At 53.7% G+C, this 26,531-nt stretch overlaps 2 protein-coding genes across 2 annotated transcripts; both read left to right on the top strand.

Moving 5' to 3' along the window:
* The first annotated feature begins 252 nt into the window (after positions 1–252).
* Positions 253–11,177, top strand: STOML2 (stomatin like 2). Its single transcript, XM_056849100.1, has 9 exons — positions 253–388; positions 1,906–2,005; positions 6,419–6,477; positions 6,812–6,913; positions 7,119–7,253; positions 8,481–8,625; positions 9,064–9,143; positions 10,541–10,669; positions 11,043–11,177. The coding sequence occupies exons 1-9, from the start codon at positions 359–361 to the stop codon at positions 11,175–11,177; spliced, it is 915 nt and encodes a 304-aa protein (XP_056705078.1). The 5' UTR covers positions 253–358.
* A 2,277-nt stretch (positions 11,178–13,454) lies between these two features.
* PIGO (phosphatidylinositol glycan anchor biosynthesis class O) lies at positions 13,455–25,865 on the top strand. Its single transcript, XM_056848557.1, has 10 exons — positions 13,455–13,971; positions 14,083–14,226; positions 16,327–16,450; positions 17,497–17,656; positions 18,305–18,478; positions 18,802–20,317; positions 21,941–22,144; positions 22,691–22,881; positions 24,801–24,871; positions 25,736–25,865. Exons 1-10 carry the CDS (start codon positions 13,455–13,457, stop codon positions 25,863–25,865), a joined length of 3,231 nt encoding a protein of 1,076 aa, XP_056704535.1.
* Positions 25,866–26,531: the final 666 nt, after the last annotated feature.

The following is a 26,531-nucleotide window of genomic DNA, read 5'->3' as shown; positions in this document are numbered from 1 at the left end:
ATTTGGGCGCCGCGCCGGCGGAAGTGGAGAGGGGGCCTGTCGGGAGGACGATGCTGGCGCTGCGCGTGGCCGGGCGAGCGGCGCGGGCGGCAGGCGGGGCCGGCGCGGGGCTCCTGCGGGAGGTGGGTGCGGCGCGCCCCCCCCCCCCGCTCCTGTGGCGCCTCCTTGGCCAGAGGCAGTCTATCTCGGGAGAGCGGGAGGGAGGCTCGGGGCCACTCCCTCCGTCCCCTCAGCCTCCCCTTTCTTTTTCTCTCTCCCCCCCCCTCCGCAGCGGGCGCCGCGGCGCTGGGCCTCCAGCCTGCCCCTCAACACGGTGGTGCTCTTCGTGCCGCAGCAGGAGGCCTGGGTGGTGGAGCGCATGGGCCGCTTCCACCGCATCCTCGAGCCGGTGAGCACGCACACCCCCCCCCCAGGCAGGCGGGGAAGGGGCGGGGGTCCTGGGTGTTTGTGTATGCTAAAACCATCTATTTCTCACACTCTACAAATAAAACGACACCTAAAAGTATTGTCGAAGGCTTTCACGGTCAGAGTTCATTGGTTCTTGTAGGTTATCCGGGCTGTGTAACCGTGGTCTTGGAATTTTCTTTCCTGACGTTTCGCCAGCAGCTGTGGCCGGCATCTTCAGAGGAGTCACCCTGAAGGACAGTGACTGTCCGCCAGCAGAGCCGATGCTGGGCTGCGCTGGGCTTGGAGAACTCAGCCGGTGCGGCCTGTTGGCAGAGCCGGCTTCTGCACTTCGGGCACCTCTTTGCCAAGCTGAGAGAAGCAGCAGTGCCCGGACCACGCTCCGCTTCCGGGGTCTGAGCAGCTGTTGCACCGGCGGAACTCCCCGCGCGGTTGTGGCGCCTTTGGGGCGTACTGTGACCATTACAACCTTAAGCCCCCTCCCCCATAGGGGAGAATGCACTGAAGGCATTTTAATATTGGAAGGGCTTATCGTGAACATTCGAGTCCAGCAGCACCTTAGAAACCATTAGGATTTGTGGGGGCGGGCAGGGGGCTCTCAAGAGTCAAAGCTCCCTTTGTCAGAACTCAGAAGTTCAGAGCTTTGGCTCTTGAAAGCTTCTACCCCCCCCAAATTCTTGTAGAGGGCTCAAATTCTCACTGTTCAAATGCAGACCAACATGGGGATGCTCTGATACTTATATACTGACGTAGTAATGATAGCTGATGGTAGCTGTTGCTGACTGTATGTATAGTCTGCTATCGCTTAATAGTAGAGCTCTCTTACAGTGTGCCATAAAACAGTTCTCTTTAGCATCCAGAAGGGAGCACAAGCCGCATTCTGTCTGTGGAGAGAACACAAGCCCCTGGACTTGAGCATTACAAGTCCCCGCAGGGCACACAGACGGGGTTCACAGGCACTGCTAGCAGAGATGTACTGGGGAAACTGCCCCCTTCCTTGAGTTCTGCAAATTACCCAAGGCAACCTTGCTTCCTGTGCCAGACTAAATCACCAGCCCACTTGGAGATGCCGTGTGTGCTGAGCATTCTGCATTAACAATTGAGAGGTGAAATTTGTCCCACTTTCCACTGGCAAGTTTCTTTATGGGGCTGCTAATGAAAGTAATAGGATTACAATGTGATGAATAGAATTCCAATGCAGCCACCCTGTGCATGATTGCTTGGGGGTAAGCCCTTCTGGACAGAGTGAGAGGAAGGCTATCCTCACGGGGGAGCTTTCCTGATTCTCAGTAAGAGAACACATCTGTTTTCCTTGCTGCTGAATCCCACACTTTTGTTCAGGGGAGGATTCTGGCATATGAACTGATCCTGAAGGCTTGGAAGCCAGCCTTACTTTACAGAGCACCAGCAGAGATACTTCCAGTCTCACACAACTGAAATAGAAGAGGCAGGTGTGGGGCTGGGGTTCTTACATCACTTTTTCTCACCGATCCTTGCCAGGGGCTGAACTTCCTCATCCCACTGCTGGATCGCATCCGCTATGTACAAAGCCTCAAAGAGATTGTCATCAACGTGCCGGAGCAGTCGGCTGTGAGTCATGGTGAGGAGGAGGGCAGCGAGGGGTGGGGGTGGCTGGCCTGGCATTCGGCGTAGTCTGTGACACCGTGCCCAACCGGTGGATGCCTGGTAATCATCTTGGCTGGTTGTCACGGCTCGTGTCGTTAAGGGGTCTACACTCTTAGAATGTATCACTTACTGAGAAGTGAAGTTATCTTATTCAGCGAGACCTCACAGACAGGAGTCAATGATAATTCCTACTACTGTAGGCTTTCTATTGAATTGTGCCAGAAAATTTATAAACAAGGAACTTCCTTTAAATAACATTTATTTCACATAAAATATATATATGCATGTGAATATTTACACACTCTCAAAACATGTCATAAAATACATCATGATATATGCAAGCAGTTTCAAATAATCTTTATAAGGAATTTCTCTATGTAAGATTTCAAACCTTAAACCTGTAATGCATTTCATTCAGGAATATATCAGTTTACCGAAATCCTGTCAAAATATGATTAGTATAAGGAGAGAAAGTTATTGTTAAAAGCATCTTAATTCAGAGTACAACCTTATATTATTTCTAAACCTCTTCTAGCTTATATTCAGGATGTTTCAAACCTTTTCTGTAAGAACATAGTCTTTTCCCATGTTTCTATGTCTTTACCATATCTTTGATTCTCTGGTTTTTAGTTTATTTGAGAGCTATAGTCCAAAAGCTCTTTGAGTATTTCATGCCAGTTTAGGTTCATTGAAATACTGTTCTGAAGTCTATTTATCAGAGAAAGCTGAAGTTAGAGCTATATGAGACCATAGTTAGTTGTTATAGCTATGTGTAGTAGCTTTAATATTCAAGAGTTGTTCCTCAAACTCTGAAGTCTCTCTATATGCCAATTGTAGAGAGAATCTGTATGAACCTTAGTTCCAGGTAAGAGCCCAATAGCTCTATATACATCATGTAATCTGTGTATGCCACTCATTGTCACTGAGTGTAGAAGCTTCCTCTGTGTTGTTGAGGAAACCTCTGACTCTTTACCCTGAGAGATATCTCTGGTTGCTTAGAGGAATCTCTAAGAGTATCTAAGAATCCTGTTTCTGGTTCTGAGAACTGAAGAGACCAGTTCTGTAACTTGGGTTTCACAACTTCCATGTTTCTCAAGGAAAGCCAAGTCAGACCATTTAGATCATTCAGTGAGAACCCATCAATCCTTGCTAAGATTAATGAGATGTCAGTGTTTCCAAATATGGAACTGATCCAATACTCTTAGACCCCACAGTAAGGTTAGTAGGAATACTAAGAGCCTCCATCATATGGAATAGTCTGCAAGCAGTCATTTCAGACATCCAGCCTTAGCAGGTCATCTTGAAATGAATCTCTCTTAAGGAGAGTCTTTCCCATTCTCACAAAGAACTTATGAAATGGTAGAGTTCCATATCACGCAAGATATGAAATAATAGAATGAGCAAATGGCCAGACAACAGTATTGTCTTCCACTCACACTTCCACCAGGTTTTACATTTTTCAAGATGGAGAGAGCAAGGCCAGACAGACTGAAGCTGTCCTCCAGTTACTCCCTTTTAGTCTCACGCAAGAGACATAGAATGCTAATAGCCAGACAACAGCATTGTCCTCTACCAACATTTCTTTCCAAGTTTTTACATCTTTGGAGATGTGGAGGGAATGAGGTCAGACAGCCTAAGCCATCTTCCATCAACTCCCTCTGCCTTCTGGCAGTTTGGTTCTGGCTTTTATTCTCTCAGACCAGTGGTCATCTGAGCTGAGAGGCTAGAAGCTTCTGCCCGAAGTTGCTACACTAATACCTGTATCCTTGCACCTGGCATGGTCACACATGGTGGTGGTGTGCCATTGTCACCTGGTCTGTGAAGAAAGAATTACCATGTTCTTGGCATTGAGTCACCAAGTGCACAAGTGCAAGGTCACCATCTGTTATACTGTTTGAAGACTAGGTCTGAATCATTAGATGGTAACATTATTTCCTCCTAGCATGAGGGCTAATACCTCCTAGCTTTCAGAGGGGCTAAAAACCCAGGCAGAAATGACCCTCCTGTTAATGTCAAGAAGAGGCCAAGCACATCGGATAAGTGATGCTGATATTTTTCCAGCCACAACCATCAAGCGGCTAAATTGCATATCTTAACCTTGTAGTCTTGCAGTTTTATTTATCTCAGAATAGTTTTTAGCCAGCATGACCTTTACTCTACTTTTCCCCCCACATCAATTCTGTTCAGAGAAATAAGCTTCTATAAACCTTTTTCTTCTATGCTTTATTCATAAGATTCATAGGAATACCACAGGTACAGGCTCCCTATCACTCAGGCCTGCGACATGGTGAGCAGGGTAATTTTGTCTTCACTTCAAACACAAGGTTTTAGCTGTGTCTGCTGAAAAGCTCGTAGGTCACTGACCTAATTGTTAGTTTTTCTTATTTATTTACTTAGAATCATAGAGTTGGAAGGGACCACCAGGGTCATCTAGTCCAACCACTGCACAATGCAGGAATTTTACAACTACTTCATTTGCTACCACACATTTCTCACTAAGGCTCAAAGTTGCCACAAATTATATCTATATAAAAAATTAGGCAGCATAAAACATTCATTGGACATTGTAGAAAGACTAGGATTGCAGAATTGAAAAGCAACAACCCCCCTCCCCCCCAAAAAAAACCCCTGCTTGAGACATGACCTACTGTAATACCAAATAAGGGTTACAAAGGTAGAGGACAGGTCAATGTGGGGCATACAATAAACCTTGCAATAGATGACAGTTCTGTTCCCTTATGAAAGCACCGTCCTGTGCTGTTAGACTACAGTTCTAATCCCTTGAATCATAGAATCATAGAGTTGGAAGGGACCACCATGGCCATCAAGTCCAACCCCCTGCACAATGCAGGAAATTCACAACTACCTCCCCGCTCCACACCCCTAGTGACCAGAAGATGGCCAAGATGCCCTCCCTCTCATCATCTGCCTAAGGTCACAGAATCAGTGTTGCTGACAGATGGCCATCTAACCTCTTCTTAAAAACCTACAGGGAAGGAGAGCTTACCACCTCCCAAGGAAGCCTGTTCCACTGAGGAACCGCTCTGTTAGAAAATTCTTTCTAATGTCTAGACGGAAACTCTTGATTTAATTTCAACCCGTTGGTTCTGGTCCGACCTTGAGCAACAGAAAACAACTCGGCACCCTCCTCTATATGACAGCCCTTCAAGTACTTGAACATGGTTATCATATCCCCTCTCAGTCTTCTCCTCTTCAGGCTAAACATACCCAGATCCTTCAGCCTTTTCTCATAGGACTTGGTCTCCAGACCCCTCACCATCCTTGGTAAAAATGTTCCCCTGAACATTTCAGTTTTGCATATTCTGTGGCACAATAGAAGTGTGGAGGCCGTTCTGATCTCAGGCAAGGCTGTTCCACATGGCGGGAGTCACAACAGGAACACTTATGAGCGGGCACAATAGAAGTGTGGAGGCCGTTCTGATCTCAGGCAAGGCTGTTCCACATGGCGGGAGTCACAACAGGAACACTTATGAGCGGGCAGTTGTCAAACTTACCCATTTGCAAGGTGGCACCATCAGAAAGCTTTGCCAAGAGTCATAGCCGCCGCCTTAAGGGTCATGGAAGTAGCTCTGTCCCCAAAACAGAATAATCCAGAATGTGGCACCTGTGCTGATCATGGAGCTGATGCTCTTTGTCGTTTTTGTCCCTAAGATGTAATTTGCAAGCCTGTGAGGCAGGGAGGGCCTAGCAGAGGGGTGCTATTTCCCATAGCTCATGTGTGAATTCCAAAAAGCCCCCAAGGACTAAACTGTCCTAGGTCAAATTCTGGCGAGGTTTATTGACATCAGAGCAGGTCAGCCAATGGCAGCCAGAGTCACTAGGAAAAAATCCGTTCTGCTTTGAGGGAGATGCAAAGGCCGAGAGTGGGAGGGGTGTGGAGTGGGTTGGCTGGGGTGGCTGCCATGAGTCATTCAGGCTTGTTGTGGTCTTTGGGAACGTCACCCGGCCGGGGTGCTTGTGCCTCAGTCAGGCAGCGAAAGGAGGTTCTTTTGCCATTAAGGTCCTTGCAGAGATCTCTTGGCTCCTTATTTACAGATTGCTTTGTTACAAGATTATGGACAGCACATGGCAGCAAACATGGAAACTCCTATAAGGAGGAAACTCCCTTTCCGAGGCAGCCTGGGCCCTGCTTGAGGTTGCAAATGCTGAGGCCCAGATCTGTCAAGGGATTCATTTTCCTTTAGCTTTTCAGCTGATTGAAAACAGGAGTCTTGCGTCATCTTTCACAAAACGTTGTTCCAGAAGAAGCTTTTGTGGATGAACTTGATGCACGTTTTTCCTGCTTGGGGTGGGGGATCAGTTCTAGCCCAGCAGCTGGAACCTCCCACGCCATGTGGTCCTGAAACAGCTTCCTTTGTTCTTGCAGATAACGTGACCCTCCAGATAGATGGTGTCCTCTACTTGCGGATCATGGACCCTTACAAGGTACCACCTGCTATCCCAGGGCAGTGGAGGCAGGAACAGGCTTTGGCATCATGGAGCCGGAAGCTGCCGGCAGCCCTGCTGATGGGGAGTTTGGCAAAGCTCAGCTCTTGGGGTTGCTCCTTGTTTGTTTTTGTACTGAAGGGTGGGGAGGGGGACCACGAGGGATGGGAGAGTCCATTTGGGTTGCTACTTGGGGCTGTGAGGTGCATTGGGGGGCATGGTGCTTATGCAATTGGGCCATGTCCTGAGCACACCTTTCAGGCCGAGGCCTAGCCCTAGAAGGCGGGTGGGGTTCTCAGGGGCTGCCGGGCTGCCACTGTGTTCCTTCTCTCAGGCTAGTTACGGAGTGGAGGACCCGGAGTATGCAGTGACCCAGCTCGCTCAGACGACCATGCGCTCAGAACTGGGCAAGCTCTCCCTTGACAAAGTCTTCCGGGTGAGTGACAGGAGGGTGGGGGTCCTGCAGAGGTCTGGTGGGGGGGCAGCTGGGCTGGGGCTGAAAGTGTGAGTGAGGAGAAAGAGGACAGGCTGGTTTCTGATGCAGGGGCAGAGCTTACAGCTGGACAAGGTGGTCTGACCCAGCAGCAGGGCTCTTGGCCATGCCTGCCTTCCCCTCTCTGATGCCATGCTTTGCTTCCCAGGAGCGGGAGTCCCTCAACTCCAGCATCGTAGATGCCATCAACCAGGCCTCCGACTGTTGGGGCATCCGGTGCCTGCGGTATGAGATCAAGGACATCCACGTGCCTCCCCGAGTGAAGGAGTCCATGCAGATGCAGGTCAGGCCCAGCGCAGAGGCCTGGGGGGCAGGGCTGGCCTGCCTGGCAATGGGATGGCTGCTCCCAACAGCTTGGTTCACGGGCTGTCCGTGGGGCAGGTTGCCGGCACACCTGGTTGCAGCTGGTGGGCTCTGGTTGGAAACATGAGTGCTTTCCCAAGGACTCTCCTGGCCCTTCTGGTGACGGCACATCGTATCTCAAGGCAGTGTGCCCCTTTGCTTAGGGTGGAGCCTGTCAACTCCACTGAGTAAAGTTTGTGTGCATATATGTGTGTGTGTGCGCGTTAAGTGCCATCAAGTCGCTTCCGACTCATGGTGACCCTATGAATCAAAAGTTTACATATTTATTAAAATATTTATATCTCACCTTTCCGTTTTGGCTCAAGGTTGAAGCCTTTCTCCAATCTATGGAGCCTTCCTTTAACTTAATTTGTTTGTTTTATTTTTAAAAAATCAGAAAAAACTCAAAATTCAGCCACTAAATAGTTTAAAAAAAGAAAGAAGAAAAGATATCCACATAGACAAAAATGCAACAACAGTGGTGGCAGATCCACACATATGTTTCTATAAACAGTTTCTAAATATCTAAAAATAAGTCTATATGCAGTTAGTTTATATGCCTTGCTTTCCAATATTGATAGAGTTCTAATGTCCTCAATCCATTGTTTTATGGGGAGTGGGCCTGTTATCTAATGTTGTAATATGATTCTTATAGCAGTGGTAAGGGCACAAGGAGGGACCATTTTCATTGACCATCGGTTAGCCTCCAAGAGACTGGCAGATAGTTTAAAAGTACATAAAGCATCCTTAAAAACCAGTGAACGTTCTAATCCAAAATTGATCTGAGTAATAACTTTTTCCAGAAAAACTGAATGACTTGATGCGCCCAAAGCATACTTTTAAGGGAGGCGTCCTGTGGGAGCCTTCCTGTAAATAAAGCGGTTCTTCTGTTGGGGAACGGCTGCTTGGAGGATGGTTGGATCCCTCCCAGTGGCTCTGGGCCGTTCTGGTGTTCTGCTCTCTGGCCCGATGCTGTCCTGTGAGCTTCCATGTGGCTGGAGCCCTTTCTAGCAGAATCCATAAAGCGGTACCGAGCGGGCTTGCCGTTGCCCCTCGGCTGTCTGTGTGGTTTCTGCAGCGCAGGGGTTCATTTCTGCGCTGAGGCTCTTGGAGTTGCTGAGCTGAGGAAGCAACAGGCTTTGATAGCTCCTGATGCTTCTACTCATAGGTGGAAGCTGAGCGGCGCAAGCGGGCCACCGTGCTGGAATCGGAAGGCACCCGCGAGTCAGCCATCAACGTGGCCGAGGGGCAAAAGCAGGCTCAGATCCTGGCTTCGGAAGGACAAAAAGCGGAGCAGATCAACAAAGCTGCAGGTAAGCAGGAAGTGCTTGGGACAGAGTGCTCTGGCTGCTGTAGCTGTAGGGAAGGTGGGTAAGCCACCCCCCATCAGGAAAGCCCTCTTGGCCTCAACTGCATGACCAACAGGCCTCAGAGCTTGCTGTCTGAATCAGAAAGAGAGATGTGAAACCTCCCATGGCGGGGGAGTGTCTCTTGTACAAAGAGTATTTGATTGAGGGCCCGGGAGATGATATGGAGCGAGGCTGTCTGGGTGGGAACCTGGCTCTTCTGTTCCTGTTGGTCTCTGCCACTCTGCAGGTTTTGAAGAATGGAGATGATGGGGGTGGGGTGGAGCTTTGTCCTCTGCCACAAGGCAGCTGGGGTGAAGTTCCCAGGAACTGGCTTTGCTGAGTGTCTGATGCTGGGAGGCTGCTGTTGTTTGGCCTAGCCATCTTTCCTGCTTCCTGTCCTAGGGGAGGCCAACGCGCTGCTGGTGACGGCTCAGGCCAAAGCAGAGGCCATCCGACTCCTGGCGGCTGCTCTGGCCCAGCAGGTGAGTACGCTGGGGGAGGCCTTAGAAAGACCCAGGCCAGGCATACAGGCAGGAGGGCCTGGCTAGAAGAAGAAGAGTTGGTTTTTATATACCATCTTTCTCTACCACTTAAGGGACAATCAAGCTGGCTTACAATCACCTTCCCTCCCCCTCCCCTGACAGACACCCTGTGAGGCAGGTGAGGCTGAGAGAGTGTGACTAGCCCAAGGTCACCTAGCTGGCTTTGTGTGTAGGAGTGGGGAAACCAATCCGGTTCACCAGATTAGCGTCTGCCGCTTATGTGGAGGAGTGGGGGAATCAAACCCAGTTCTCCAGATCAGAGTCCATCGCTCCAAACCACCGCTCTAAACCACTACACCATGCTGGCTCCCAGCATGGCTAGAGGGGACTCCCAGCATGGAGGTGGCACAGGGTAGCCCAGGGCTTGTGCCACTTTTGCCTGATGGCTGCGGCAAGTGTTGTGCTTTGGGCAAATGTGGGGGTGACCTGAATTTTTGGTGCCAAGATCTTGGATCTGCACCCCCTCCTTAAACCGGTGCATCTTCAGGGAACCCAGTTTTCCTGTGCTGCCACAGAGCCTTTTGGCAGCATTTGGAGGCTTGTGGGGGTGGGGGGGACATGAGCAGGAGGTGAGTTGTGTTCATTGGTTGCTGAGCTGCCTCAGCTCCTCCATACCACAGGACTAAATTCTCAGGAAGGGAGGTTGACATAGGGGTTAGGAATGACCACTTTGTAGCTGCAAAAGGCAGTAAGTAGCTTGCTGCCCCCCTTCCCCAAATCTTTCTAATCCACATGAGGATGCCTGACTTGACAAACCCATTTTTCATATCAGCACCCTGGTCATTTTAATTAGCTAGATACAAGATTAAGATCCTTTAGATTATTTCTTTATATTGTTCAAACTATTTACCAGCCGCCTTTTTTCTTTACGAAGCTCAAGGTGGCTTAAAACACAGATAAACATGTAGGATAAAATACATTAAAAACATAAAACTGAAACTTAAATTTTACAATTTAGGATTGTTTTAATAAAAGGCATTCCTAAATAAAACTGTCTTCAGCTGCCCCCTACAAGTTGAAATTGAGGGAGCCAGGTGCACCTCCCTGGGGAGGCTGTTCCATAATTTTGGGGCTGCCACCGAAAAGCCCTGTCTCGTGTACCACCAGATGGACTTTGATGGGACAGTCAGGAGGCCCTCTCCCTGTGATCTTAATTCCTGGGCAGGAATGTGTCTTCTTGTTTGCTCCACTGCCTGTGAGCAGGAGAAGTTGGCAATTCCAGCCTTTGAGAGGACATTCTAGGGCCCGGCCCGGCCATTTCCTGCTGGACTTGCTCTCGGGTGGGGCATGACATGGACATTCCAGGCTCTGCTCACTGACCTTGCGTTCCTCCACAGAATGGCAACGCAGCCGCCTCTTTGTCTGTGGCCGAGCAGTATGTGAGCGCCTTCTCCAAGCTGGCGAAAGAGGGCAACACTCTTCTCCTGCCCTCCAGCACGGGTGACGTCACCAGCATGGTGACCCAGGTGAGGCTGGTGCGGGCTGTAGTGCCCCTTGGGGAGTGTGGGGCAATGGCTTTGTGGCTACAGACAGTTAGACCAACTTCGTAAGAGCAGTGGAAGATGCAGACATTTGTTTTTTTACTCCGAAAGAGGCTCGTTCTGGTGAAGCGCTTTGCCTGGGATGGGCAGGGGACAGTGAGCCATGACAGAGGGTCCCTTCCTTTGTTGAGCAGCCTGACTGGGGAAGTGTGAGAAAGAGGGATGGATGGATAGGTAGGAGTCATTTTAGGGATTTCCAGTCAGGGTCTGGTCAGCTTGTCTCTCCCGCTCATTAACTTGCCTCTAAAGCCATGGCAGGATTGTTGTGTGAGCCCGCCTTCTCTTCTGTCCTCTCCAGGCGCTTGGCATCTATGCGACGCTGAGCAAGTCTCCGGTAGTGAAGCAGGGGGAGTCCACAGCCCCCCTTACTCCCCGGGCAGAGCAGCCCTCCAGCACGGAGCACCCAGAGCCTGAGCAGCCGCACTCCAGCTGACCGAGGAGCCTTCAGGGACCATGAAGAACCCTCTCCGCTGGTGCCTGCACCCCTGTTCAGCCCCCTCCTCCCAGTTTCTTTTTAATGTGGATTTAATCATGTAATAAAAGGAAATGGCCTGACATCAGCTGCCTGGTCTGGTGCGGTGCTAATCCAGCGGGAGGTGTAACAGGCAGAGGAGTTTCCATGGGTGTGGTTGTGGAATCAGAGCACTCTTCAAGGGAGGTGGAGAATACCTGTGGTGGGGCTTATGGTGTCACAAAAAGCAGGATCTTGCCTCTAAGAGGCACGGGGGCAGTTCAGGGGGTGGGGGAGAGCCCAGCTGGGCTGTGGTAGGTGACCTCCCAAGGTCTGTCTGCTGTAGCAGAGGGGCATATTGGAAGGGAGGAACATTTCACTGTTCCTTGCAGTGAAATGTGAACATCTTCGAAGCCCAAGGAAGAGGAGAGGAGCCAGAAATCCTAACAGGAAGTGTATGTGGGGGGGGGGGGAGAGACTCACTGGAAATGAACCCACTGAGAGAAAGCTGATCTGTTTGTATGTTTGCAATAAATGGTTACTGAAAAGTCACAGAGTCTCTGGCATTCATCTGACGCTCCCACCCCGCTTCCTGCACTCCCCCGTCTGCCCCTTCCTTGTTTGCTGGGGGCTTTACAGGAGCATGGAAGCCAAACAGGGTCTTGCCCCTCTCCCCGCCCCCCCTCCCCGGTCTCAGGCTTGTCAGTGGGGAGAGACCCTGGCCACGGCTGCCTTTGGCCTTGGTGGGAGTAGGCGTATACACACCAAATGGGGCTGTATAAGCAATACATGTGTTTAACTGGCTTATGCTGTATGAATAATAAATCTGATCCTGAACCACCAAATGGGGTGGTGGGCTTTCTCCTGCTTTCCCCTGTCCCTTGCTGTTTGTGTGTGTTGGCGTGGCGGGGGGGAGTTCTCCTGGGGTTCTGAGATTACAGAACACATTCAGCGGCCTGATAGGGAACCAGACCCTTGGTCCATCAAGGTCGCCTTCACCTACCAAGACTGGCAGCAGCTCTCCTGGGTCTCAGGCGGAGGAGGTCTTCCACGTCACCGACTGCCTGGTCCTTTTTAAGTGGAGATGACGGGGTCTGAACCTGGGACCTTTTAGAAATATTAAGATGTTAAATCGATTATTGTGATACGTTTAATAGCTTACATTTTAATATTAGTATTTTATCTAATTTTGTAATTATTAGTTTTGCAGTTCTATTAAGTCAGATAATTTTATGTATTAACTTGTGGCTGGTCAAACACACCGTATCAATACATACATACATACAACCTGCCACCTTGTGCATTGCAATGAGAGGCTCTACCACGGCCCCCTGCTCCTGGGTGTGTGTGTTGGGGGGGTGGAGAGGGTCTAAATAAGCATCCCATTATTGTTGCAAACCGCCTTGGACCGAGAAGAAAGGTGGCATAGAAATGGTTTAACAAGTATCGCTTTACTCTGCTCTGGTTAGACCTTAACTAGAGTACTGTGTTCAGTTTTGGGCATCACAATTTAAAAAAGATGTAGACAAGCTGGAACGTGTCCAGATGAAGGCAACAAAAATGGTGAGGGGTCTGGAGACCGTCCTATGAGGAAAGGTTGAAGGAGCTGGGTATGTTTAGCCTGAAGAGGAGAAGACTGAGAGGGGATAGGATAACCATGTTCAAGTACTTGAAGGGCTGTCATATAGAGGAGGGTGCCGAGTTGTTTTCTGTTGCCCGAGAAGGTTGGACCAGAACCAACGGGTTGAAATTAAATCCAAAGTGTTTCCGTCTAGACATTAGGAAGAATTTTCTAACAGTCGGAGTGGTTCCTCAGTGGAACAGGCTTCCTCGGGAGGTGGTCCGCTCTCCTTCCTTGGAGGTTTCTAAGAAGAGGCTGGATGGCCATCTGTCAGCAAGGCTGATTCTGTGACCTTAGGCAGATGATGAGAGGGAGGGGCACCGTGGCCACCTTCTGGGCATGGAGTAGGGGTCACTGGGTGTGTGTGGGGGGGAGGTAGTGGTGAATGTCCTGCATTGTGCAGGGGGGATGGACTAGATGACCCTGGTGGCCCCTTCCAACACTATGGTTCAATGATTCTAAGTCAACGAGCGAAAGGGCGGCGGAGTGCGCAGGCGCCTCCCCGGGCGGGGTGCGGCGCGGCCTCCGTCCTGGCGGGGGCGCTCTCGCTTCCTGGCCCGCCCTTCCGCTTCCGGTCCCGGGGTGTGTGCGCGTGTGTGCGTGAGGGCAGCCGCGGAGCGGAGCGGGTCGCGGGCGGCATGGCGGGCCGGCCGGCGCTGGCCGTGGCGGCGTGGGCGGCGCTGGGGGCGTGGGCGGCGCTGGGGCTCTTCGCGCGCGGCTTCCTCCTCACGCGGGTGGAGCTGCCCGAGCGCAGCGCCTGCCGGAGCCCGCCGGGACCCCCGCCCGCCCAACACCCCCCCCACGGGCCGGGCTGCTGGCTGCCGCGCCGCTTCGCCCGGGCCGTGCTGGTGCTCGTCGACGCGCTGCGCTTCGACTTCGCCCGCTACCGGGAGGGGGAGGGGGAGGGGGAGGGGGAGGGGGTCCCGGGGCCGCCGCCCTTCCGCAACCGGCTGCCGGTGCTGCGGCGCCTGTCGGCCGGGCCTCCGCCGTGGCGGGGCCGCCTGTTCCGCTTCCGGGCCGACGCGCCCACCACCACCATGCAGCGCATCAAGGGCCTCACCACCGGCTCGCTGCCCACCTTCGTCGACGCCGGCAGCAACTTCGCCTCGCCCGCCATCCGCGAGGACAACCTCCTCCGCCAGCTGGCCGCCAACGGTGCGGGACCCCCGGGGGGGGCGAGGGGGCGGTTTGGGGGGGCCTCCCGGGGCCGGGCCGCTCTCTCGCTGGCTGGCGCCTGACCTGGCTTGTCTCCCCTCCGCCCCGCAGGCAAGAGGGTGGTCTTCATGGGCGACGACACCTGGGACGGGCTCTTCCCGGGCGCCTTCTCCCAGGCCCGCTTCTTCCCCTCCTTCAACGTGAAGGACCTGCACACGGTGGACGACGGCATCCTGCGGCACCTGTACCCCACAGGTGAGCGGAGGGGAGGGGGCTCAGGCCCCCGGTGCTGCGCTCGCAAGCTCCGCAGGCGGGGTCCCAGGGGGCAGCAGCCCTGCTGGTCTGCAGGGCAAGAGCTGGATTCGAGTCCAGGAACACTTCGGAGGTCCTGCTGACGAAGGGGGCTCTCTCGAAAGCTGGCGCCCAAACACCTGGTCGCTCTCTAAGGTGCTCCTGCACCTGGATCCACAGGCCAAGTCAGCTGCCTCTGATGGAGAGCTGTGCAGGCCTCGCCCCACCGCCTGCCTGCCTGGTGGAGAGCGGCCGAGGAAGGAAGGTTACCTTGAGAACAACCTTGAAGAGCCTCATTTCCTGGATCACTTTAGGCTCCAGATTGGCTATAGTCCTGGCCTGCAAACCGCGCTGTCGGACGACTGGCAGTTAAACACAGGCTCTTTCTGCATGCCTGTGAACTTTACTGTGGGCTTCTCAACTTCCAGATTGAGCACCAAACAAACACGCATCCTGCACTCATCACAGGGCTGACGGTGGATGATAGCATCAGTATAAAGCAAGGCAGCCACAGAAACACGCTACAAATAAACAGTTGAAAATGTCAGATACAAATATAAGCACACAAAATTTGAAAGTGCATCCGTAAGCAAAACAAATTGCCCTTAATAGCAGCAGTGATGTTTTGGAACTAGCGACACACAGAGAAAAAGAGAAAATGTAGTCAGAACAATCCTGGGTGACACAGAAAGCAATTAAAAGACAGAGTTCTCGATCCTAACAGCTTTTCTGCAGGTACAAATAGTGGAGAAGGGTCCTCTTTTGACACCCCCCCCATGCTCTTCTAGGGATCAAAAAGCTAGTTCTTCTCCAACCTGTCCTTTTGTGTGTGTGTTGGGGGAGGAAATGCTCAGAGGAACCCAACTAGGTGCTGAGATTTCTGATGTGCTTTCGGTTTTGACAGAATCCAAGGAAGTGTCATTCTCCTTTTAATAGCCACATCTACAACAGGTGGCCGCCACAGGTTCCATTTATACCCCACTTGTCAGCAGAGAGGGCTTCCCACACACTCCTCAGACCAAATTGGTGCTCTGGTTTGATTCAGATTTTTCTTACAAACCTGAAAGAAGACCAGAGTGTGTAATTTAAGGCGCGCCATCTAGTATAAGCTGCTAAACCAAGGGTGTCAAATATAAGGCACTTGGATCACCCGCCCCCAAAGTCAGGAACAGTGGGGGAGGGGATGTACGCACTGGGCTCGCCAGTCAACGAAGCCACCCCCTGCTCATGATCTGGACTGGCAAGCACGCTGCCGGCTAGCCAGCCAAGAAAGCTGCCTCCCGATCTGGGCTGGCGAGCATGCTGCGGGCTCGCCAGCCAAGGAAGCCACCCCCCCCCATTCTTCATCTGGGCTGGCGGGCATGCTGCAGGCTGGCACACATGGCCATCCATGCCTGACCAAATGACATTTATGTCATATCCGTCCCTCGTAACAAATGAGTTTGACACCCCTGTGCTAAACTATCGCAAGTGGGTTTTTAAAATTATTTTGGCAAGTGTTATATTCTCACAGTGGATTTTTGTGTGTGGGACACAAAATGGCCATCTGTCAGCGATGCTGATTCTATGACCTTAGGCAGATTATGAGAGGGAGGAAACCTTGGCCATCTTCTGGGCATGGAATAGAAGTCACTGGAGGTGTGTGTGGGGGAGGTAGTTGTGGATTTCCTGCATTGTGCAGGGGATTGGACTAGATGACCCTGGTGGTCCCTTGCAACTCTAGGATTCTATGAAATGGAATGCAATGCTGCCTCTCCTAATACAGTCCCCAGGGACAGCCTAGCTGGGCCTCCTGGCTGCTCATGTGGGGAGGAGTCCCCCCTCCTCCTCCCCCCTGACCCGTGCAGCTTCAAAGACTGCTGTTTTTTGAATGACACAGAAGGGAGGGGGGGGGGACCTGGCCTGTTTCAGTCTCTCCTCTCCCCCCACCTCTCCCCATTGATGAGACTCATACAGCTTCAGGGAGGGGTGGTGGTGAGATAGCCGCCCCTGTCCTCTGGCTGCTCCTCCTGCACAAAAAGGCTCTTCCTCATGCTTTCTCCTTGCCTTTGTCCTGTGACACAGTGGATGGTGGCGAGTGGGACCTGCTGATTGCTCACTTCTTGGGCGTGGATCACTGTGGCCATAAACATGGGCCAGATCACCCAGAAATGGCCAAGAAGCTCTCCCAGATGGACATGATGCTCAGGTGGGTTGTGTTTTGGGGTGGGGGGCATGTTCCCCAAAAGCCCCGCTGCTTTTATTCCAACCATTTATACCATCACCTTTCACTACATCTCTCCTAATAGCTTGAGCTGGTGCCAGTTAGGTGCTCCTCCCCCCTTCCACTGACTCTCCCTGCGCCAGGGTGGATTAGGCTGTGCAGGGGCCTGTGAGCAGGATCTTCTTGGTCAGATGGACTCTGTATATCCCGGAGGTGCCCATGCGCCTGGTCCCTGGAAGGGATGTCTTGTGTTTGTATGGAGAATGGGGGGGGGTGATGGTGGGTGTTCTTTTGTTCACTTTGTTCTCTTCTGCTGGCTTCAGCTGCTCTGGACGCTGCTACCGTCCCGCTGGCCAGGTGCTGGGATCCTTGTGGTCTCTTAGGGCCCCTGAGCAGCTGCCCCAGCTGATGGGGGTAAAGCTTCCCGTGGAGCAGCAGCTCAGGTACCCTTGGGTAGGGTCCTCGTCTAAAAACTCAGCCCTCTTCAGGTTGCTTGAATAGGGAGCTGATTTGCCTCCGGTCACCCATGCAGGGGCTGACCTTGGTCGCTCATGGCCACATCTTCCAAGCGCTGCACTGTGGGAAACGGAGGAGGCGAACGAGTTCCAGGGTTCCGTGATGGAGCGTGTCTTTTGCACGCCAGAGGTCCCAGGTGCCTTTCCCAGCAGCGCCTCCTGTTCCAGGATCTCTGGTAGCCGGGCTGGGAAAGATACTTTTGCCTGGCACCATGGAGACTGTCAGCCGGTTGGAGTAGACAGTTCCGAGTTCGATGGATCGAGGGTCGGAGTCAGTGTCAAGCGACACCCTGGGCTCATTTTGCCTCCTGGAACATGCGGATCAGTTCACTCCAGAACTGGCATATGGTGTGTGAGCCCGACTGCTTTAGCCGCTAGATCGAGACCAAAAAATGCGCCCCCAAAATGCTCTGATGTGCCAAGTATGGATACCACCAGGCGTCCACCCCAGCTGTGGGATTGGTGCGGGCGGCTAGTGCAGGGCAGTAGCTGAAGTCCGGCTTTGTTGATGGACAGGTCCTTGGTTGACCACCTGGCGAATGACACGCTGCTCATTGTGGCAGGGGACCATGGCATGACGAGCACCGGGGACCACGGCGGAGACAGTGAGGAGGAGGTCAACGCGGCCCTCTTTGTCTACAGCAAAGCCCCGCTGTTCCAGAACCCTCCCCCTGAGGTAAGCAGAGGGGCGGAGGCAGCGCATGCCTTTGAGCTGCTCTGCAAGGGAATCTTCGCACTCCCTGGTCTCATGACACCTTTTGGGGTGATGCAGACAACCAGTTCCAGAACAGCACTGGACTAAGGTGTGGAAGACCCTGGTTCAAATCCCCACTCATGCCACAGAAGCTCACTGGGTGGCCTTGGGCCAGTCACACACTCTCAGCCTAGTCGACCTCACAGGGTTGTTGCGATGATAGAATGGAGGAGAGAACAGTGTAAACAGATTTGGGTCTTCCTTGGGGAGAAAGGTGGGTAAGGGCTCTTTGCCTGTGTCCTTTACCTGGGACAAACAAGAATTACTCTTGGGGAAGGAGCAGGTGGGGCGGAGGATGCACACTCACTCGCTCCCCGGCCCCATGCTCTCGATTGCTTTTGCTGTCCTTTAAGCCTGGGTAGTGCACACGCAGCGCTCTCTGGCTGGGGGAAAAGGTCTAGTGGTTGGGGAGTGCTGAGGCTGAATGTTGAGCCTGATGCTTCCTGAGGGTTTCCTGTGGGCTGTGCTCTCCCCCCCTCCGGCACAGTTGAGGGTTGCCTCCTGGATTTTGAAAGTCTACTCTGCCGCATTCCTTTGCACGTTCCTTCTTCTCTCCCCCCCCCCCCCCAGGAACCAGAGACTGTCCCACAGGTAAACCTGGTTCCCACGCTGGCCTTGCTGCTCGGTGTGCCGATTCCTTACAGCAGCATTGGAGAGGTGATGGCGGACCTCTTTGCGGTGGAGGGGGATGCTGCCTCCTCAGGCCTGGCCCAGCTGGCAGCATACAGCGTCAATGCCCGTCAGGTGAGTGCCACTGCCTCCTCCATTCCGCTCTTTGCCCAGTAGCCTCGAGGAGCCGAGGTACTGGTTTTCCTTCATGTGGAAGAGAGATTCCCTCGGTGTGACGTGCTTTCAGTTCTCAGATGCTGATTGGTGCTCAATCCACCCACAATGCATCACTGCTTTGGAATCTGATCAGAATTCTTTTGAGAAAGGTCCTGTTGAAGCATCTCCACCCCTTAATTCAGACTTTGGCTGCCGGGATGTTGGCTGATCTGCTCCGGGGTTCCTGCCTTAAGGGTGCCTTTTTCGGGGCATGTGGTGACTTCCGTGCTTTGCCTTCGCAGGTCAACCGCTTCCTGCGCTCCTACTTGCTGGCTGCTCAGGACCTCTCGGCAGAGAAGCTGCAGCGCCTCCAGGACCAGTTTTCTTCCACAGTGGAGGACTACGAGAGGCTCCTGGCGCAGGCCAGCCCTCCGGCGCTGTCGGAGGTGGAGCGCCTCCAGAGCCGCTTCCGGCGGTACCTGCGAGAGGCCCGGGCCGTGTGCGAGGAGTCCTGGGCCCGCTTCCAGCCCGCCTGCATGGTGGCCGGCTGTGCGCTCCTGGCCTCCTCCTGCCTGCTGTGCTGCGTGGCCTCCCAGGCGGCCTCCACCTTGAGCTTCTCCTATCGACATCTCCTCTGCTACCCTCTGCTGTGGGGACTGGCGGGGGCGGCTGTGCTGGGCCTGGCTCACCTCTGGGGCTGGGCTGGAGCGGACGTCATCTTGGTGTCTGCCTGGGGAGCAGCGGCGTCCCAGTGTGGGTTCTTCTGGCACTGCTGGGCGAGGCGACCCTGGAGGTCCTGCTCTGCCGGCACCCGTCCTTTATCCGGAGGTGCCAGCCTGAGGCAGAAACTGTGGGCGTGGGCGGGCCCGGCTCTCCCCTTTAGCATCCTCCTGATTCGCTGTGGGGCGATGCTCTCGGATAGTTTTGTGATGGCCGAAGCCCAGGTGGCTCCTTTTCTGCTCTCCTCCTTGGCGCTCCTGCTGGTCGTGCAGCTCCATTGGGAAGGGAGGCTGGAGGACTCGTCCTTGTCCCGGCGGCTGCTTGGCATGCTGGCCGTCGTCCTCGCCTGTGCACGCCTCTCGGGGCTCTTCCGGCAGTGCCGCGAGGAAACCCCCCAGTGCAGCTCCTCGCCCCTTCTGGCCCCTCTGTCCAGCTTGCAGGACCCGCGAGCCAAGAACTTCTACTACGTGCTTTGTTTGGCCGTGCTGGTGGGGCTGGCGTGGGGGGTGCGTGCCTGGCTGCGCCACTATGGCAACCTGAACAGCCCCAGCGCCCCGGTGCTCTTTGTGCGCTGGGGCTTCCCCCTGCTGGCCATCTGCATCGGCGGCTACTGGGCCGTCACCTCTGGGGCCGAGGAGGCCCTGGCGAAAGCCCACCCATGGGTGCAGCTGGCCCTGGTTGGTTTCCCACGGGGCGCCTTCGTCCTGGTGGCCGCTGGGCTGGTCCTGGTCCTTTGGGACCCCGTGACGGTCTTTGCGAAGGACAGCCGCCGGGAGGCAGCCGTGATGGGGGGGCCCATCCTGCTCCCCAGCTCCCAGGAGGAGCTCCGGCAGGTCATCCCGCAGCTCTACCGCCGGATGCAGGAGTCCCTGAAGAACCGGCTGGACGAGGCCAAGACTGGGGGCCGGGCTGCCGTGGCCGCCTATGGACTGGGCAGCGTCTACTCAGCCGCCCTGCTCATCTGCGTGGCCCTGCTGGCCTTCTTCCTGCTGGTGCTGCATGGCGAGCGGCTCAGCCTGGCCTTCCTGCTGCTCTTCCTGGAGGCCTTCGCCTTGCTGGAGATGCGCGCCTGTGCTGTGGCCCTGACTGCGCAGGCCGGTGAGCCAAGGGGCTGCAGGGGAGGGAGGGGGCTTTTTGGCAGAGCCGGGGCTTGGCACTGCTGGGTGCTGGGTGGTGGGCCTGCCCCAAGCCCCCTGTCCTCGTCTCAAAGCGCCCCACGCTTAGACAACAAGCCAGCTTCATGGGGCGGGGCTGCAAAGGCTGAACGGCATGGAGGGGAAGGCATGGAGAGGGGACTGGAAGCACAGATGGCTGGCGGGGCTCAGACCTCAGGGTCAGGTGGAGGCAGGGGGCTGCAGGGGGAAGGGTCTCGGTGGAATGGACGATTGAATTTGTGCCTGAGTCAGGTGATTTACTTTAAGATCAGTTGCATGAACGTTTCTTTAGCTGAACCCAGGGCAATATCTGAGGTCTGTGAAGGTAGCCTTCTTTTGAATAGAATTTGACTCTGACAGCGCAGGGTGATTTGTAGTGGTCCAGCCCTTGAGCGCTCATCAGAGCGAGCAGAAATATTTTTAGATAATTAGCTTTGTTGACACAAAGTTGAACCCTTTTTATTAAGAAAGCAAGCAATAAAATACTACTGTAAGGAATCAGCACGCAGAATCAGCAAAGGGAAAACTTCCGAGAAACAAACCAGGTATTATTTTGGATCATTATTTACCTCTGTAACAGGTAAAAGATCTCACTAAGTAAAGACAAGTCAGCTTTCAGGTCCTGTGTTTAAAAACAGCCCCTTGCATGAGAGATGCTTAGCCAATGAAAGGTCTCCATTCACAGAAAACGTATTAACTTTCCCCAAGAACAAAATATGTTTACAAGCTTGTAGCAGAGAACAAAGAATTATCAAAACTTTGCAGGTACATATAATACTTTTCTTTCTTTACCATTCTTCTAATTTTGATAATTTGAACTAAAGCTAATCCTAGACACAAATCAAATGAAGCTTAGCCATTCAAATCGACTCCCATTCAGACTTAGGAAAGTTCCCTGCAGGCATGGCCATTTCAAGATGAAAAATAATGAGGCTGTAAAATTGTTACCTTGCGTAGCAAAGAAAAGACTTGAGAACACGCAAGAAGCATTTCTTAATGAGCTTGCGATTAAAACTGCCTTTAAGAATACACGGATCATTTAAAAAATGTGTTGTAATAAAAATCATAGTATTGGACTGCATAGGGAGAGCTTTTTCCTCAAGGCGCTGTCAAAGTCAGGGGTGAAGAGTAACCTGGCCTCTTTTGCTGCTGAGCTAATCCCAACCGTATCTTTACTCTGCCTGATTTGTGGGAGGCGGGGGCTGCATCCCTGTTGCTCTGGTGCCTGTTGCATCCCTGATGGTACATGAACAGCAGCTGTAGTCCTGGGTGTCAGAGCAGCTCCACAGAGGCAGATCCTGGGACGGTGGGCGTTGTGGGCCCTGTTCTGGTTCCAGGAGGCAGGTGCAAACCCCTTCACAACCCAGAGAGTGTCGTCCTGCATTACGTCTTCCCCCAGGGGTGGGGGTGCCGAACATCACAGCAGGTTGTCTCTGCCTTCCCTGTAGTGGGTGGGGGCTTAGCCACTGGGCTGCCCCTGGAGAACTGGCTGTGAAGGAGCTGTGTGGTGTGGGGTTGGCGTCTGCAGTGCTTCCTCACCATGGTTTTCTTCCATTCCCCCATTCAGATCCCTTCACTGTGCCATGGGAAGCCCTCATCGGCTGGTCTCTGGCCGCTGCCCAGTTCTTCTACGCCACAGGCCACCAGCCCGTCTTCCCTGCCATCCACTGGAATGCAGCCTTTGTGGGGTTCCAGCAGGGGCACGCCACCAACCTGATGCCAGCTCTCCTGGTTGGGGCCAACACCTTCGCCTCACACATCCTCTTTGCAGGTGAGTTGTCTGAGAAGACATAGGGGTTGGCTTTCATAGTTCCATGGACTGGGACATGAGGTCTGTTGAGTGCCTGAAGCAGGTAGGGACTGGGGGATGCTGAGTTTGGTCCCGAGGCTAAGAGGCGGGGCTCCTTCCTGGCCTGCGTGGCTGGTGAGCCCAAGAGCGGGATTGGGAGGGGGGTGCTGCACTCCGCAGGTTACTTCCTGGTCCCCTGACCGTTGAGGGGATGCTTGTAGATGTGCTCATGTGGCAGAGATTCTGGAAGTGCCTGTATCATCCCAAGTAGTGGGCAAATGAGGCCTGTGTTTAAGTGTTAAGCTTGTCCCCGGGACCCTGCCTGGGAAGGGAATGTCCCAGGGGGAGCCAGAAGGAGGGGCCATCTCTGCAAACCCCCAGGGGGACGTGTACACTTGCTTGTTTAGAGCACTGCCAGTTGAAGCGTGTGGGGAGACGTGCCCTTTGCCGCTCGCCTTTCTTGGCCTGTGGCGTCTTGTATCTGGAGTCCCGAGAGCTTCCTGTGACCCCCTCCTTCTCTTGAGGTAGTTGGCTGCCCCCTGCTTCTGCTGTGGCCCTTCGTCTGTGAGAGGCCCCCTGGCTCCAGAAGCAGGACGCCGGAGAGCGGGACGGAGAGCGGCGAGCGGCTGATGGAGATGAGGCTGCGGGAAGCTCCAGAGCGGTTTTCGGCAGCGCTGCTGCAGCTGGGGCTGAAGTACCTGCTCGTTCTGGGGCTTCAGGTACGCCAAGCCAGCCGTGCCCGCGTTGCCCTGGTTCTGCAGCACTTCTGGAAACTTGCTGCTTGCTTGTGGCCTGCACTGCCGTGCCAGCGGGCTTTTTGGGAGGACTGCTAAATGCATCCCACATGCCATCCACAGCCAGGCTGGGGAGAGCTTTCTTTTGCTGCTGTTATCTGAGGCCTGTAGGTTCTCTTGGACTTGGCATTGCAAACTGCGACTAGCAGTTTAGTGAGCAGCTCACCCAGTCTTGGAAGATATGCAGGATTGTGTGACCTGGAACAACATCCCTGCCACTGGGGAACATCATCGGGGATTGCGGGCTGCAGTAGTCAGGTTCTGTCTTCCTGGCAGGTGGGGGCCCGGGCAGCACGTGCTTGTGTGGGAGCTCTTTCTCGGTGGAAGCCCTGCCGGCGGCACCACCCCCTTTGTTGTGGTGCCGCCACAGGCTGTGCCATCAAATGCCCAGGTGGGTTTGTGTCCCAGAGGAATCTTGCCGCTGTGCTACATAAGCCAGGGGTTCTGGCTTTAGGTGAAACAATCACAGCCCAGCTTACGGATACGACTGAACATTTATATCATGTGTTCAGCGTTCAAAGCACTTCACATACTTACCTTGTTGTGATCCTTCCAGCTGCCCTGTGAAAGGTAGATCAGCATCATATGGCAGAGGAGTGCTGAGAATGGCCTGCCCAAGGTGGCTCAGTGGATCCATGGCAGAGGTGGGAGATGAGAACTGAGCAGCTCCTGGAGTTCCTTCTCACAGCCATTCTGCTGCTCTGGGCCCTGCAGGGGTGCTGGAGAGATTTCCGCCCCTCTGCCAAAGAGGATAAGGGGAGGAGCGGCTGTTTTCTGAGGGAGGTCTCATTTGTTGCATGAGCTGAATAGTGTAGCTATGAAGATGGCACTAAACAGCATACAGTAGTGTTTATCCCACAGGGAGTCTGATGAAGGAAACCTTCGTCCTTATAAAGGACACCATACTCAGTCTCTCAGTCCAGACAAGTGCAGTGGATTGGGTGTAAAGCCGATTCAGGAACAGGTGCATAACCGGGTCAGGGTGGAGTTGAACTCCCCCCTGAAAGAGCAAGAGTGTAATTGGGTAGTGGCACAGAATTCTCGGTCGCTGGAGAAACAGCTGGTGGGAGTGGGAAGGAGAGCCCCTTTTCTAGCTGAGGTTGGTGTGCCAGCTGTGGCTTTCTTGGAGAAAGTGGCCCTGGTCACTGTCACTCAAGCCTTGGTAATATCCTGATGGGGCTGCTGCAACCTCTGTTACGTGGGGCTTCCCTTGAAGGCAGTCTGGACACGTCAGCTGTTTCAAAATGCAGCTGCCAGAATGCTGACTGGGACTTGCTGCAATGAACCTGTTAAGCCAGTCCTAGACCAGCTACGCAGGTTCTCAGGATGTTTCTAGGCTCCATCTGGAGGGCTGGTTTTGCCCTGTGGAGCCATTCATGGTGTTGGCCCAGGGGAGTTGCCTCCACCCCCATGTGTTTCTGCCTGTCCTCTGAGGTCTATGGAGGGAACTCTGCCAAGGGGGGCTGCTTGGTTGGGGCTCCGTGTGCAGCCGCTCCTCTGCCCCATAGAGCTCCATCGTGCGCCACCTAAAGACCGGCCTCTTCTGGAGTGACTTTGTGCTGCGGTTTGGTCCCCGGCATTTATTATTTGGTTGAAGAATTACTAATTTTAGGCTGTCTGTTTTAATTCTCGTGTAGACTTTGGTTTTATGCATTGTTGTGCATTGCTTTTTCTTTTTACTTGTAAGTTGCTTTGGGCACATTTATTGTGGAAAGGCAGCTTGTTTAGTGGCAAAATAAAGAGAGAAATCCACCCTTTGGCAGTGTTCGATGCGCCCCCTTCCCAGAGACAGCTGGGCCACCAGATGCAGTTTTCTCATTGCTGACTCCTCTCGTTTCCAACAGATGCTGGCTTGTGTCTTGGCGGCCATGATCCTCAGAAGGCATCTCATGGTGTGGAAGGTGTTTGCCCCAAAGTAAGTTTCCAGCCAAAGATCTGGGGCCAGAGTGTGTGCGTGCCGGGGGGAGGGGGGCTGGCCTTACATGCAGAATCCAGACTTGCAGCATGGACAGTTACACACTGTGCAGGCATGGGTGCGCTTTTATTTTATGTTTTAGCATAACTGAGGCTGCTTTTTCTAGACACATGGGGATGGGTACAGGAGCTCTGTGGAACACTGAATGTTCTCCCAGTGGATTTCTTGCATTGAAACCAGGGGGTTGGACTAGATGACCCTCTGAGGCCCCTCAGACTCTGTGACTTCAGCCTTTGCCTACTAGAAGTCCAGCCGGTACCTCCGATTTCTGAGATCCCGCTAACCATTGATCCCCCGCATTTGTCACATTCACCTTCATTGCTGCTCTGTTCTTTTTGTTATTGAAGTTGCACAAGGACCAAAATCCACGGTTGTCCCAAAGGCACAACCCTGGAGCTCCCTTCATTCAAAGAGATACACATGAACACGTGAAGTGGCCTTATACTGAAACAGACCCTCGGTCCACCAAAGTCAGTGTTGTCTACTCAGACCGGCAGCGGCTCCCCAGAGTCTCAGGCAGAGGTCTTTCACATCACCTACTTTCCTGGTCCCTTTAACTGGAGATGCCCCTGGGGATTGAACCTGGGATCTTCTGCATGCCAAGAAGAGGCTCTATACCACTGAGCCACGGCCCCTCCCCAGATACAAGAAGCCGAGCCCCAGGGAGTCAGACTCAGGCCTTGTTCTTTCGGCTCTCCACCCCCGGAGAGCAGGCAGAGGCCTGGCGCTGGACCAGGACTTCCTGCCTGCAGAGGGAGGGGGGCCTTCACCCACCTTCAGCCACTGCCTCTCTTCCCCTTCCAGGTTTCTCTTCGAGGCGCTGGGCTTTGTGGTGAGCAGCTTCTTCCTCCTGTTGGGCATCGGCCTGGTGATGCGCGTGGACTGCGCCATCAGCCTGTGGTTCAAGCAGGTCATCCTGGCTCAGCCGAGGTAGCGGGAGGAGAGAGAGCCCTGCGGAGGGATACCGGAGCCACCAGGAACAAGGATTCACCTGGCTGCCTTGTGTTGACCAGGAAGGAGCTCAGCTGTATTCTGCCCCATCCGAGGCAGCCTGTGGGACTTGGGCTCCCCATTGCCAGCAGCCTATGAGCCAGCAGCCTGTGAGACTGGGCCAAGGCTCCACTCTTGTGGAGGGGGATCCATCAGATACTCTGGAGGGGCCTCGTGTGCTGCTCATGTTCTGTGGGAATTGCTGTGAGAGGGCCTTTTGTGTCACTCGGCCAGGCCGGAAGTGTGACTGGTGTGGGTGAAGAAATACAGGGGTCCAAAGTGAGCGCTCTCATCTCTGTGTGCGTTGCTGGGACGCCGGTCCTTGCCCCCCCCCCCCACTGACCACCTTGGGTTCCTTCATGAGGCGCGAGCTGCTGCGAGGGGAGGTTGGCTGGATGGTTCGTGTGTCTGTTGGGAAAGATTGTGCCGGAGGCAGCCGGGCTCCAGGGCACATCACTCCTCTCTCCACTGCTGGCCTTCAAATACTTCAGGCAAGCAAACCTCCCCCCTCCCCCAAAAAATCTTGCTTGATTTGCTCTTTGGGTGCTAAGAACAGACTGTGTTTGTGACAGTCGTTCTGGGTGAGTAGCTGTGTTGGTCTGCAGTAGAA

Source organism: Euleptes europaea, chromosome 4, assembly GCF_029931775.1.
Source record: "Euleptes europaea isolate rEulEur1 chromosome 4, rEulEur1.hap1, whole genome shotgun sequence".
In the NCBI taxonomy this organism is placed as follows: domain Eukaryota; kingdom Metazoa; phylum Chordata; class Lepidosauria; order Squamata; family Sphaerodactylidae; genus Euleptes; species Euleptes europaea.
Note: the sequence above shows the minus strand (reverse complement) of the source record. Positions and strands in the feature narration are given on the sequence as shown.

Bases quoted from the DNA above. Each gene is read 5' to 3' on its own strand.
- STOML2 (XM_056849100.1), top strand. From the start codon at position 359: ATGGGCCGCTTCCACCGCATCCTCGAGCCG. The intron at 8,626-9,063 runs GTAAGCAGGAAG...TTCCTGTCCTAG, and splicing joins GCAGATCAACAAAGCTGCAG to GGGAGGCCAACGCGCTGCTG. The intron at 10,670-11,042 runs GTGAGGCTGGTG...TGTCCTCTCCAG, and splicing joins TCACCAGCATGGTGACCCAG to GCGCTTGGCATCTATGCGAC.
- PIGO (XM_056848557.1), top strand. From the start codon at position 13,455: ATGGCGGGCCGGCCGGCGCTGGCCGTGGCGGCGTGGGCGGCGCTGGGG. The intron at 16,451-17,496 runs GTGGGTTGTGTT...GTTGATGGACAG, and splicing joins CAGATGGACATGATGCTCAG to GTCCTTGGTTGACCACCTGG. The intron at 17,657-18,304 runs GTAAGCAGAGGG...CCCCCCCCCCAG, and splicing joins TCCAGAACCCTCCCCCTGAG to GAACCAGAGACTGTCCCACA.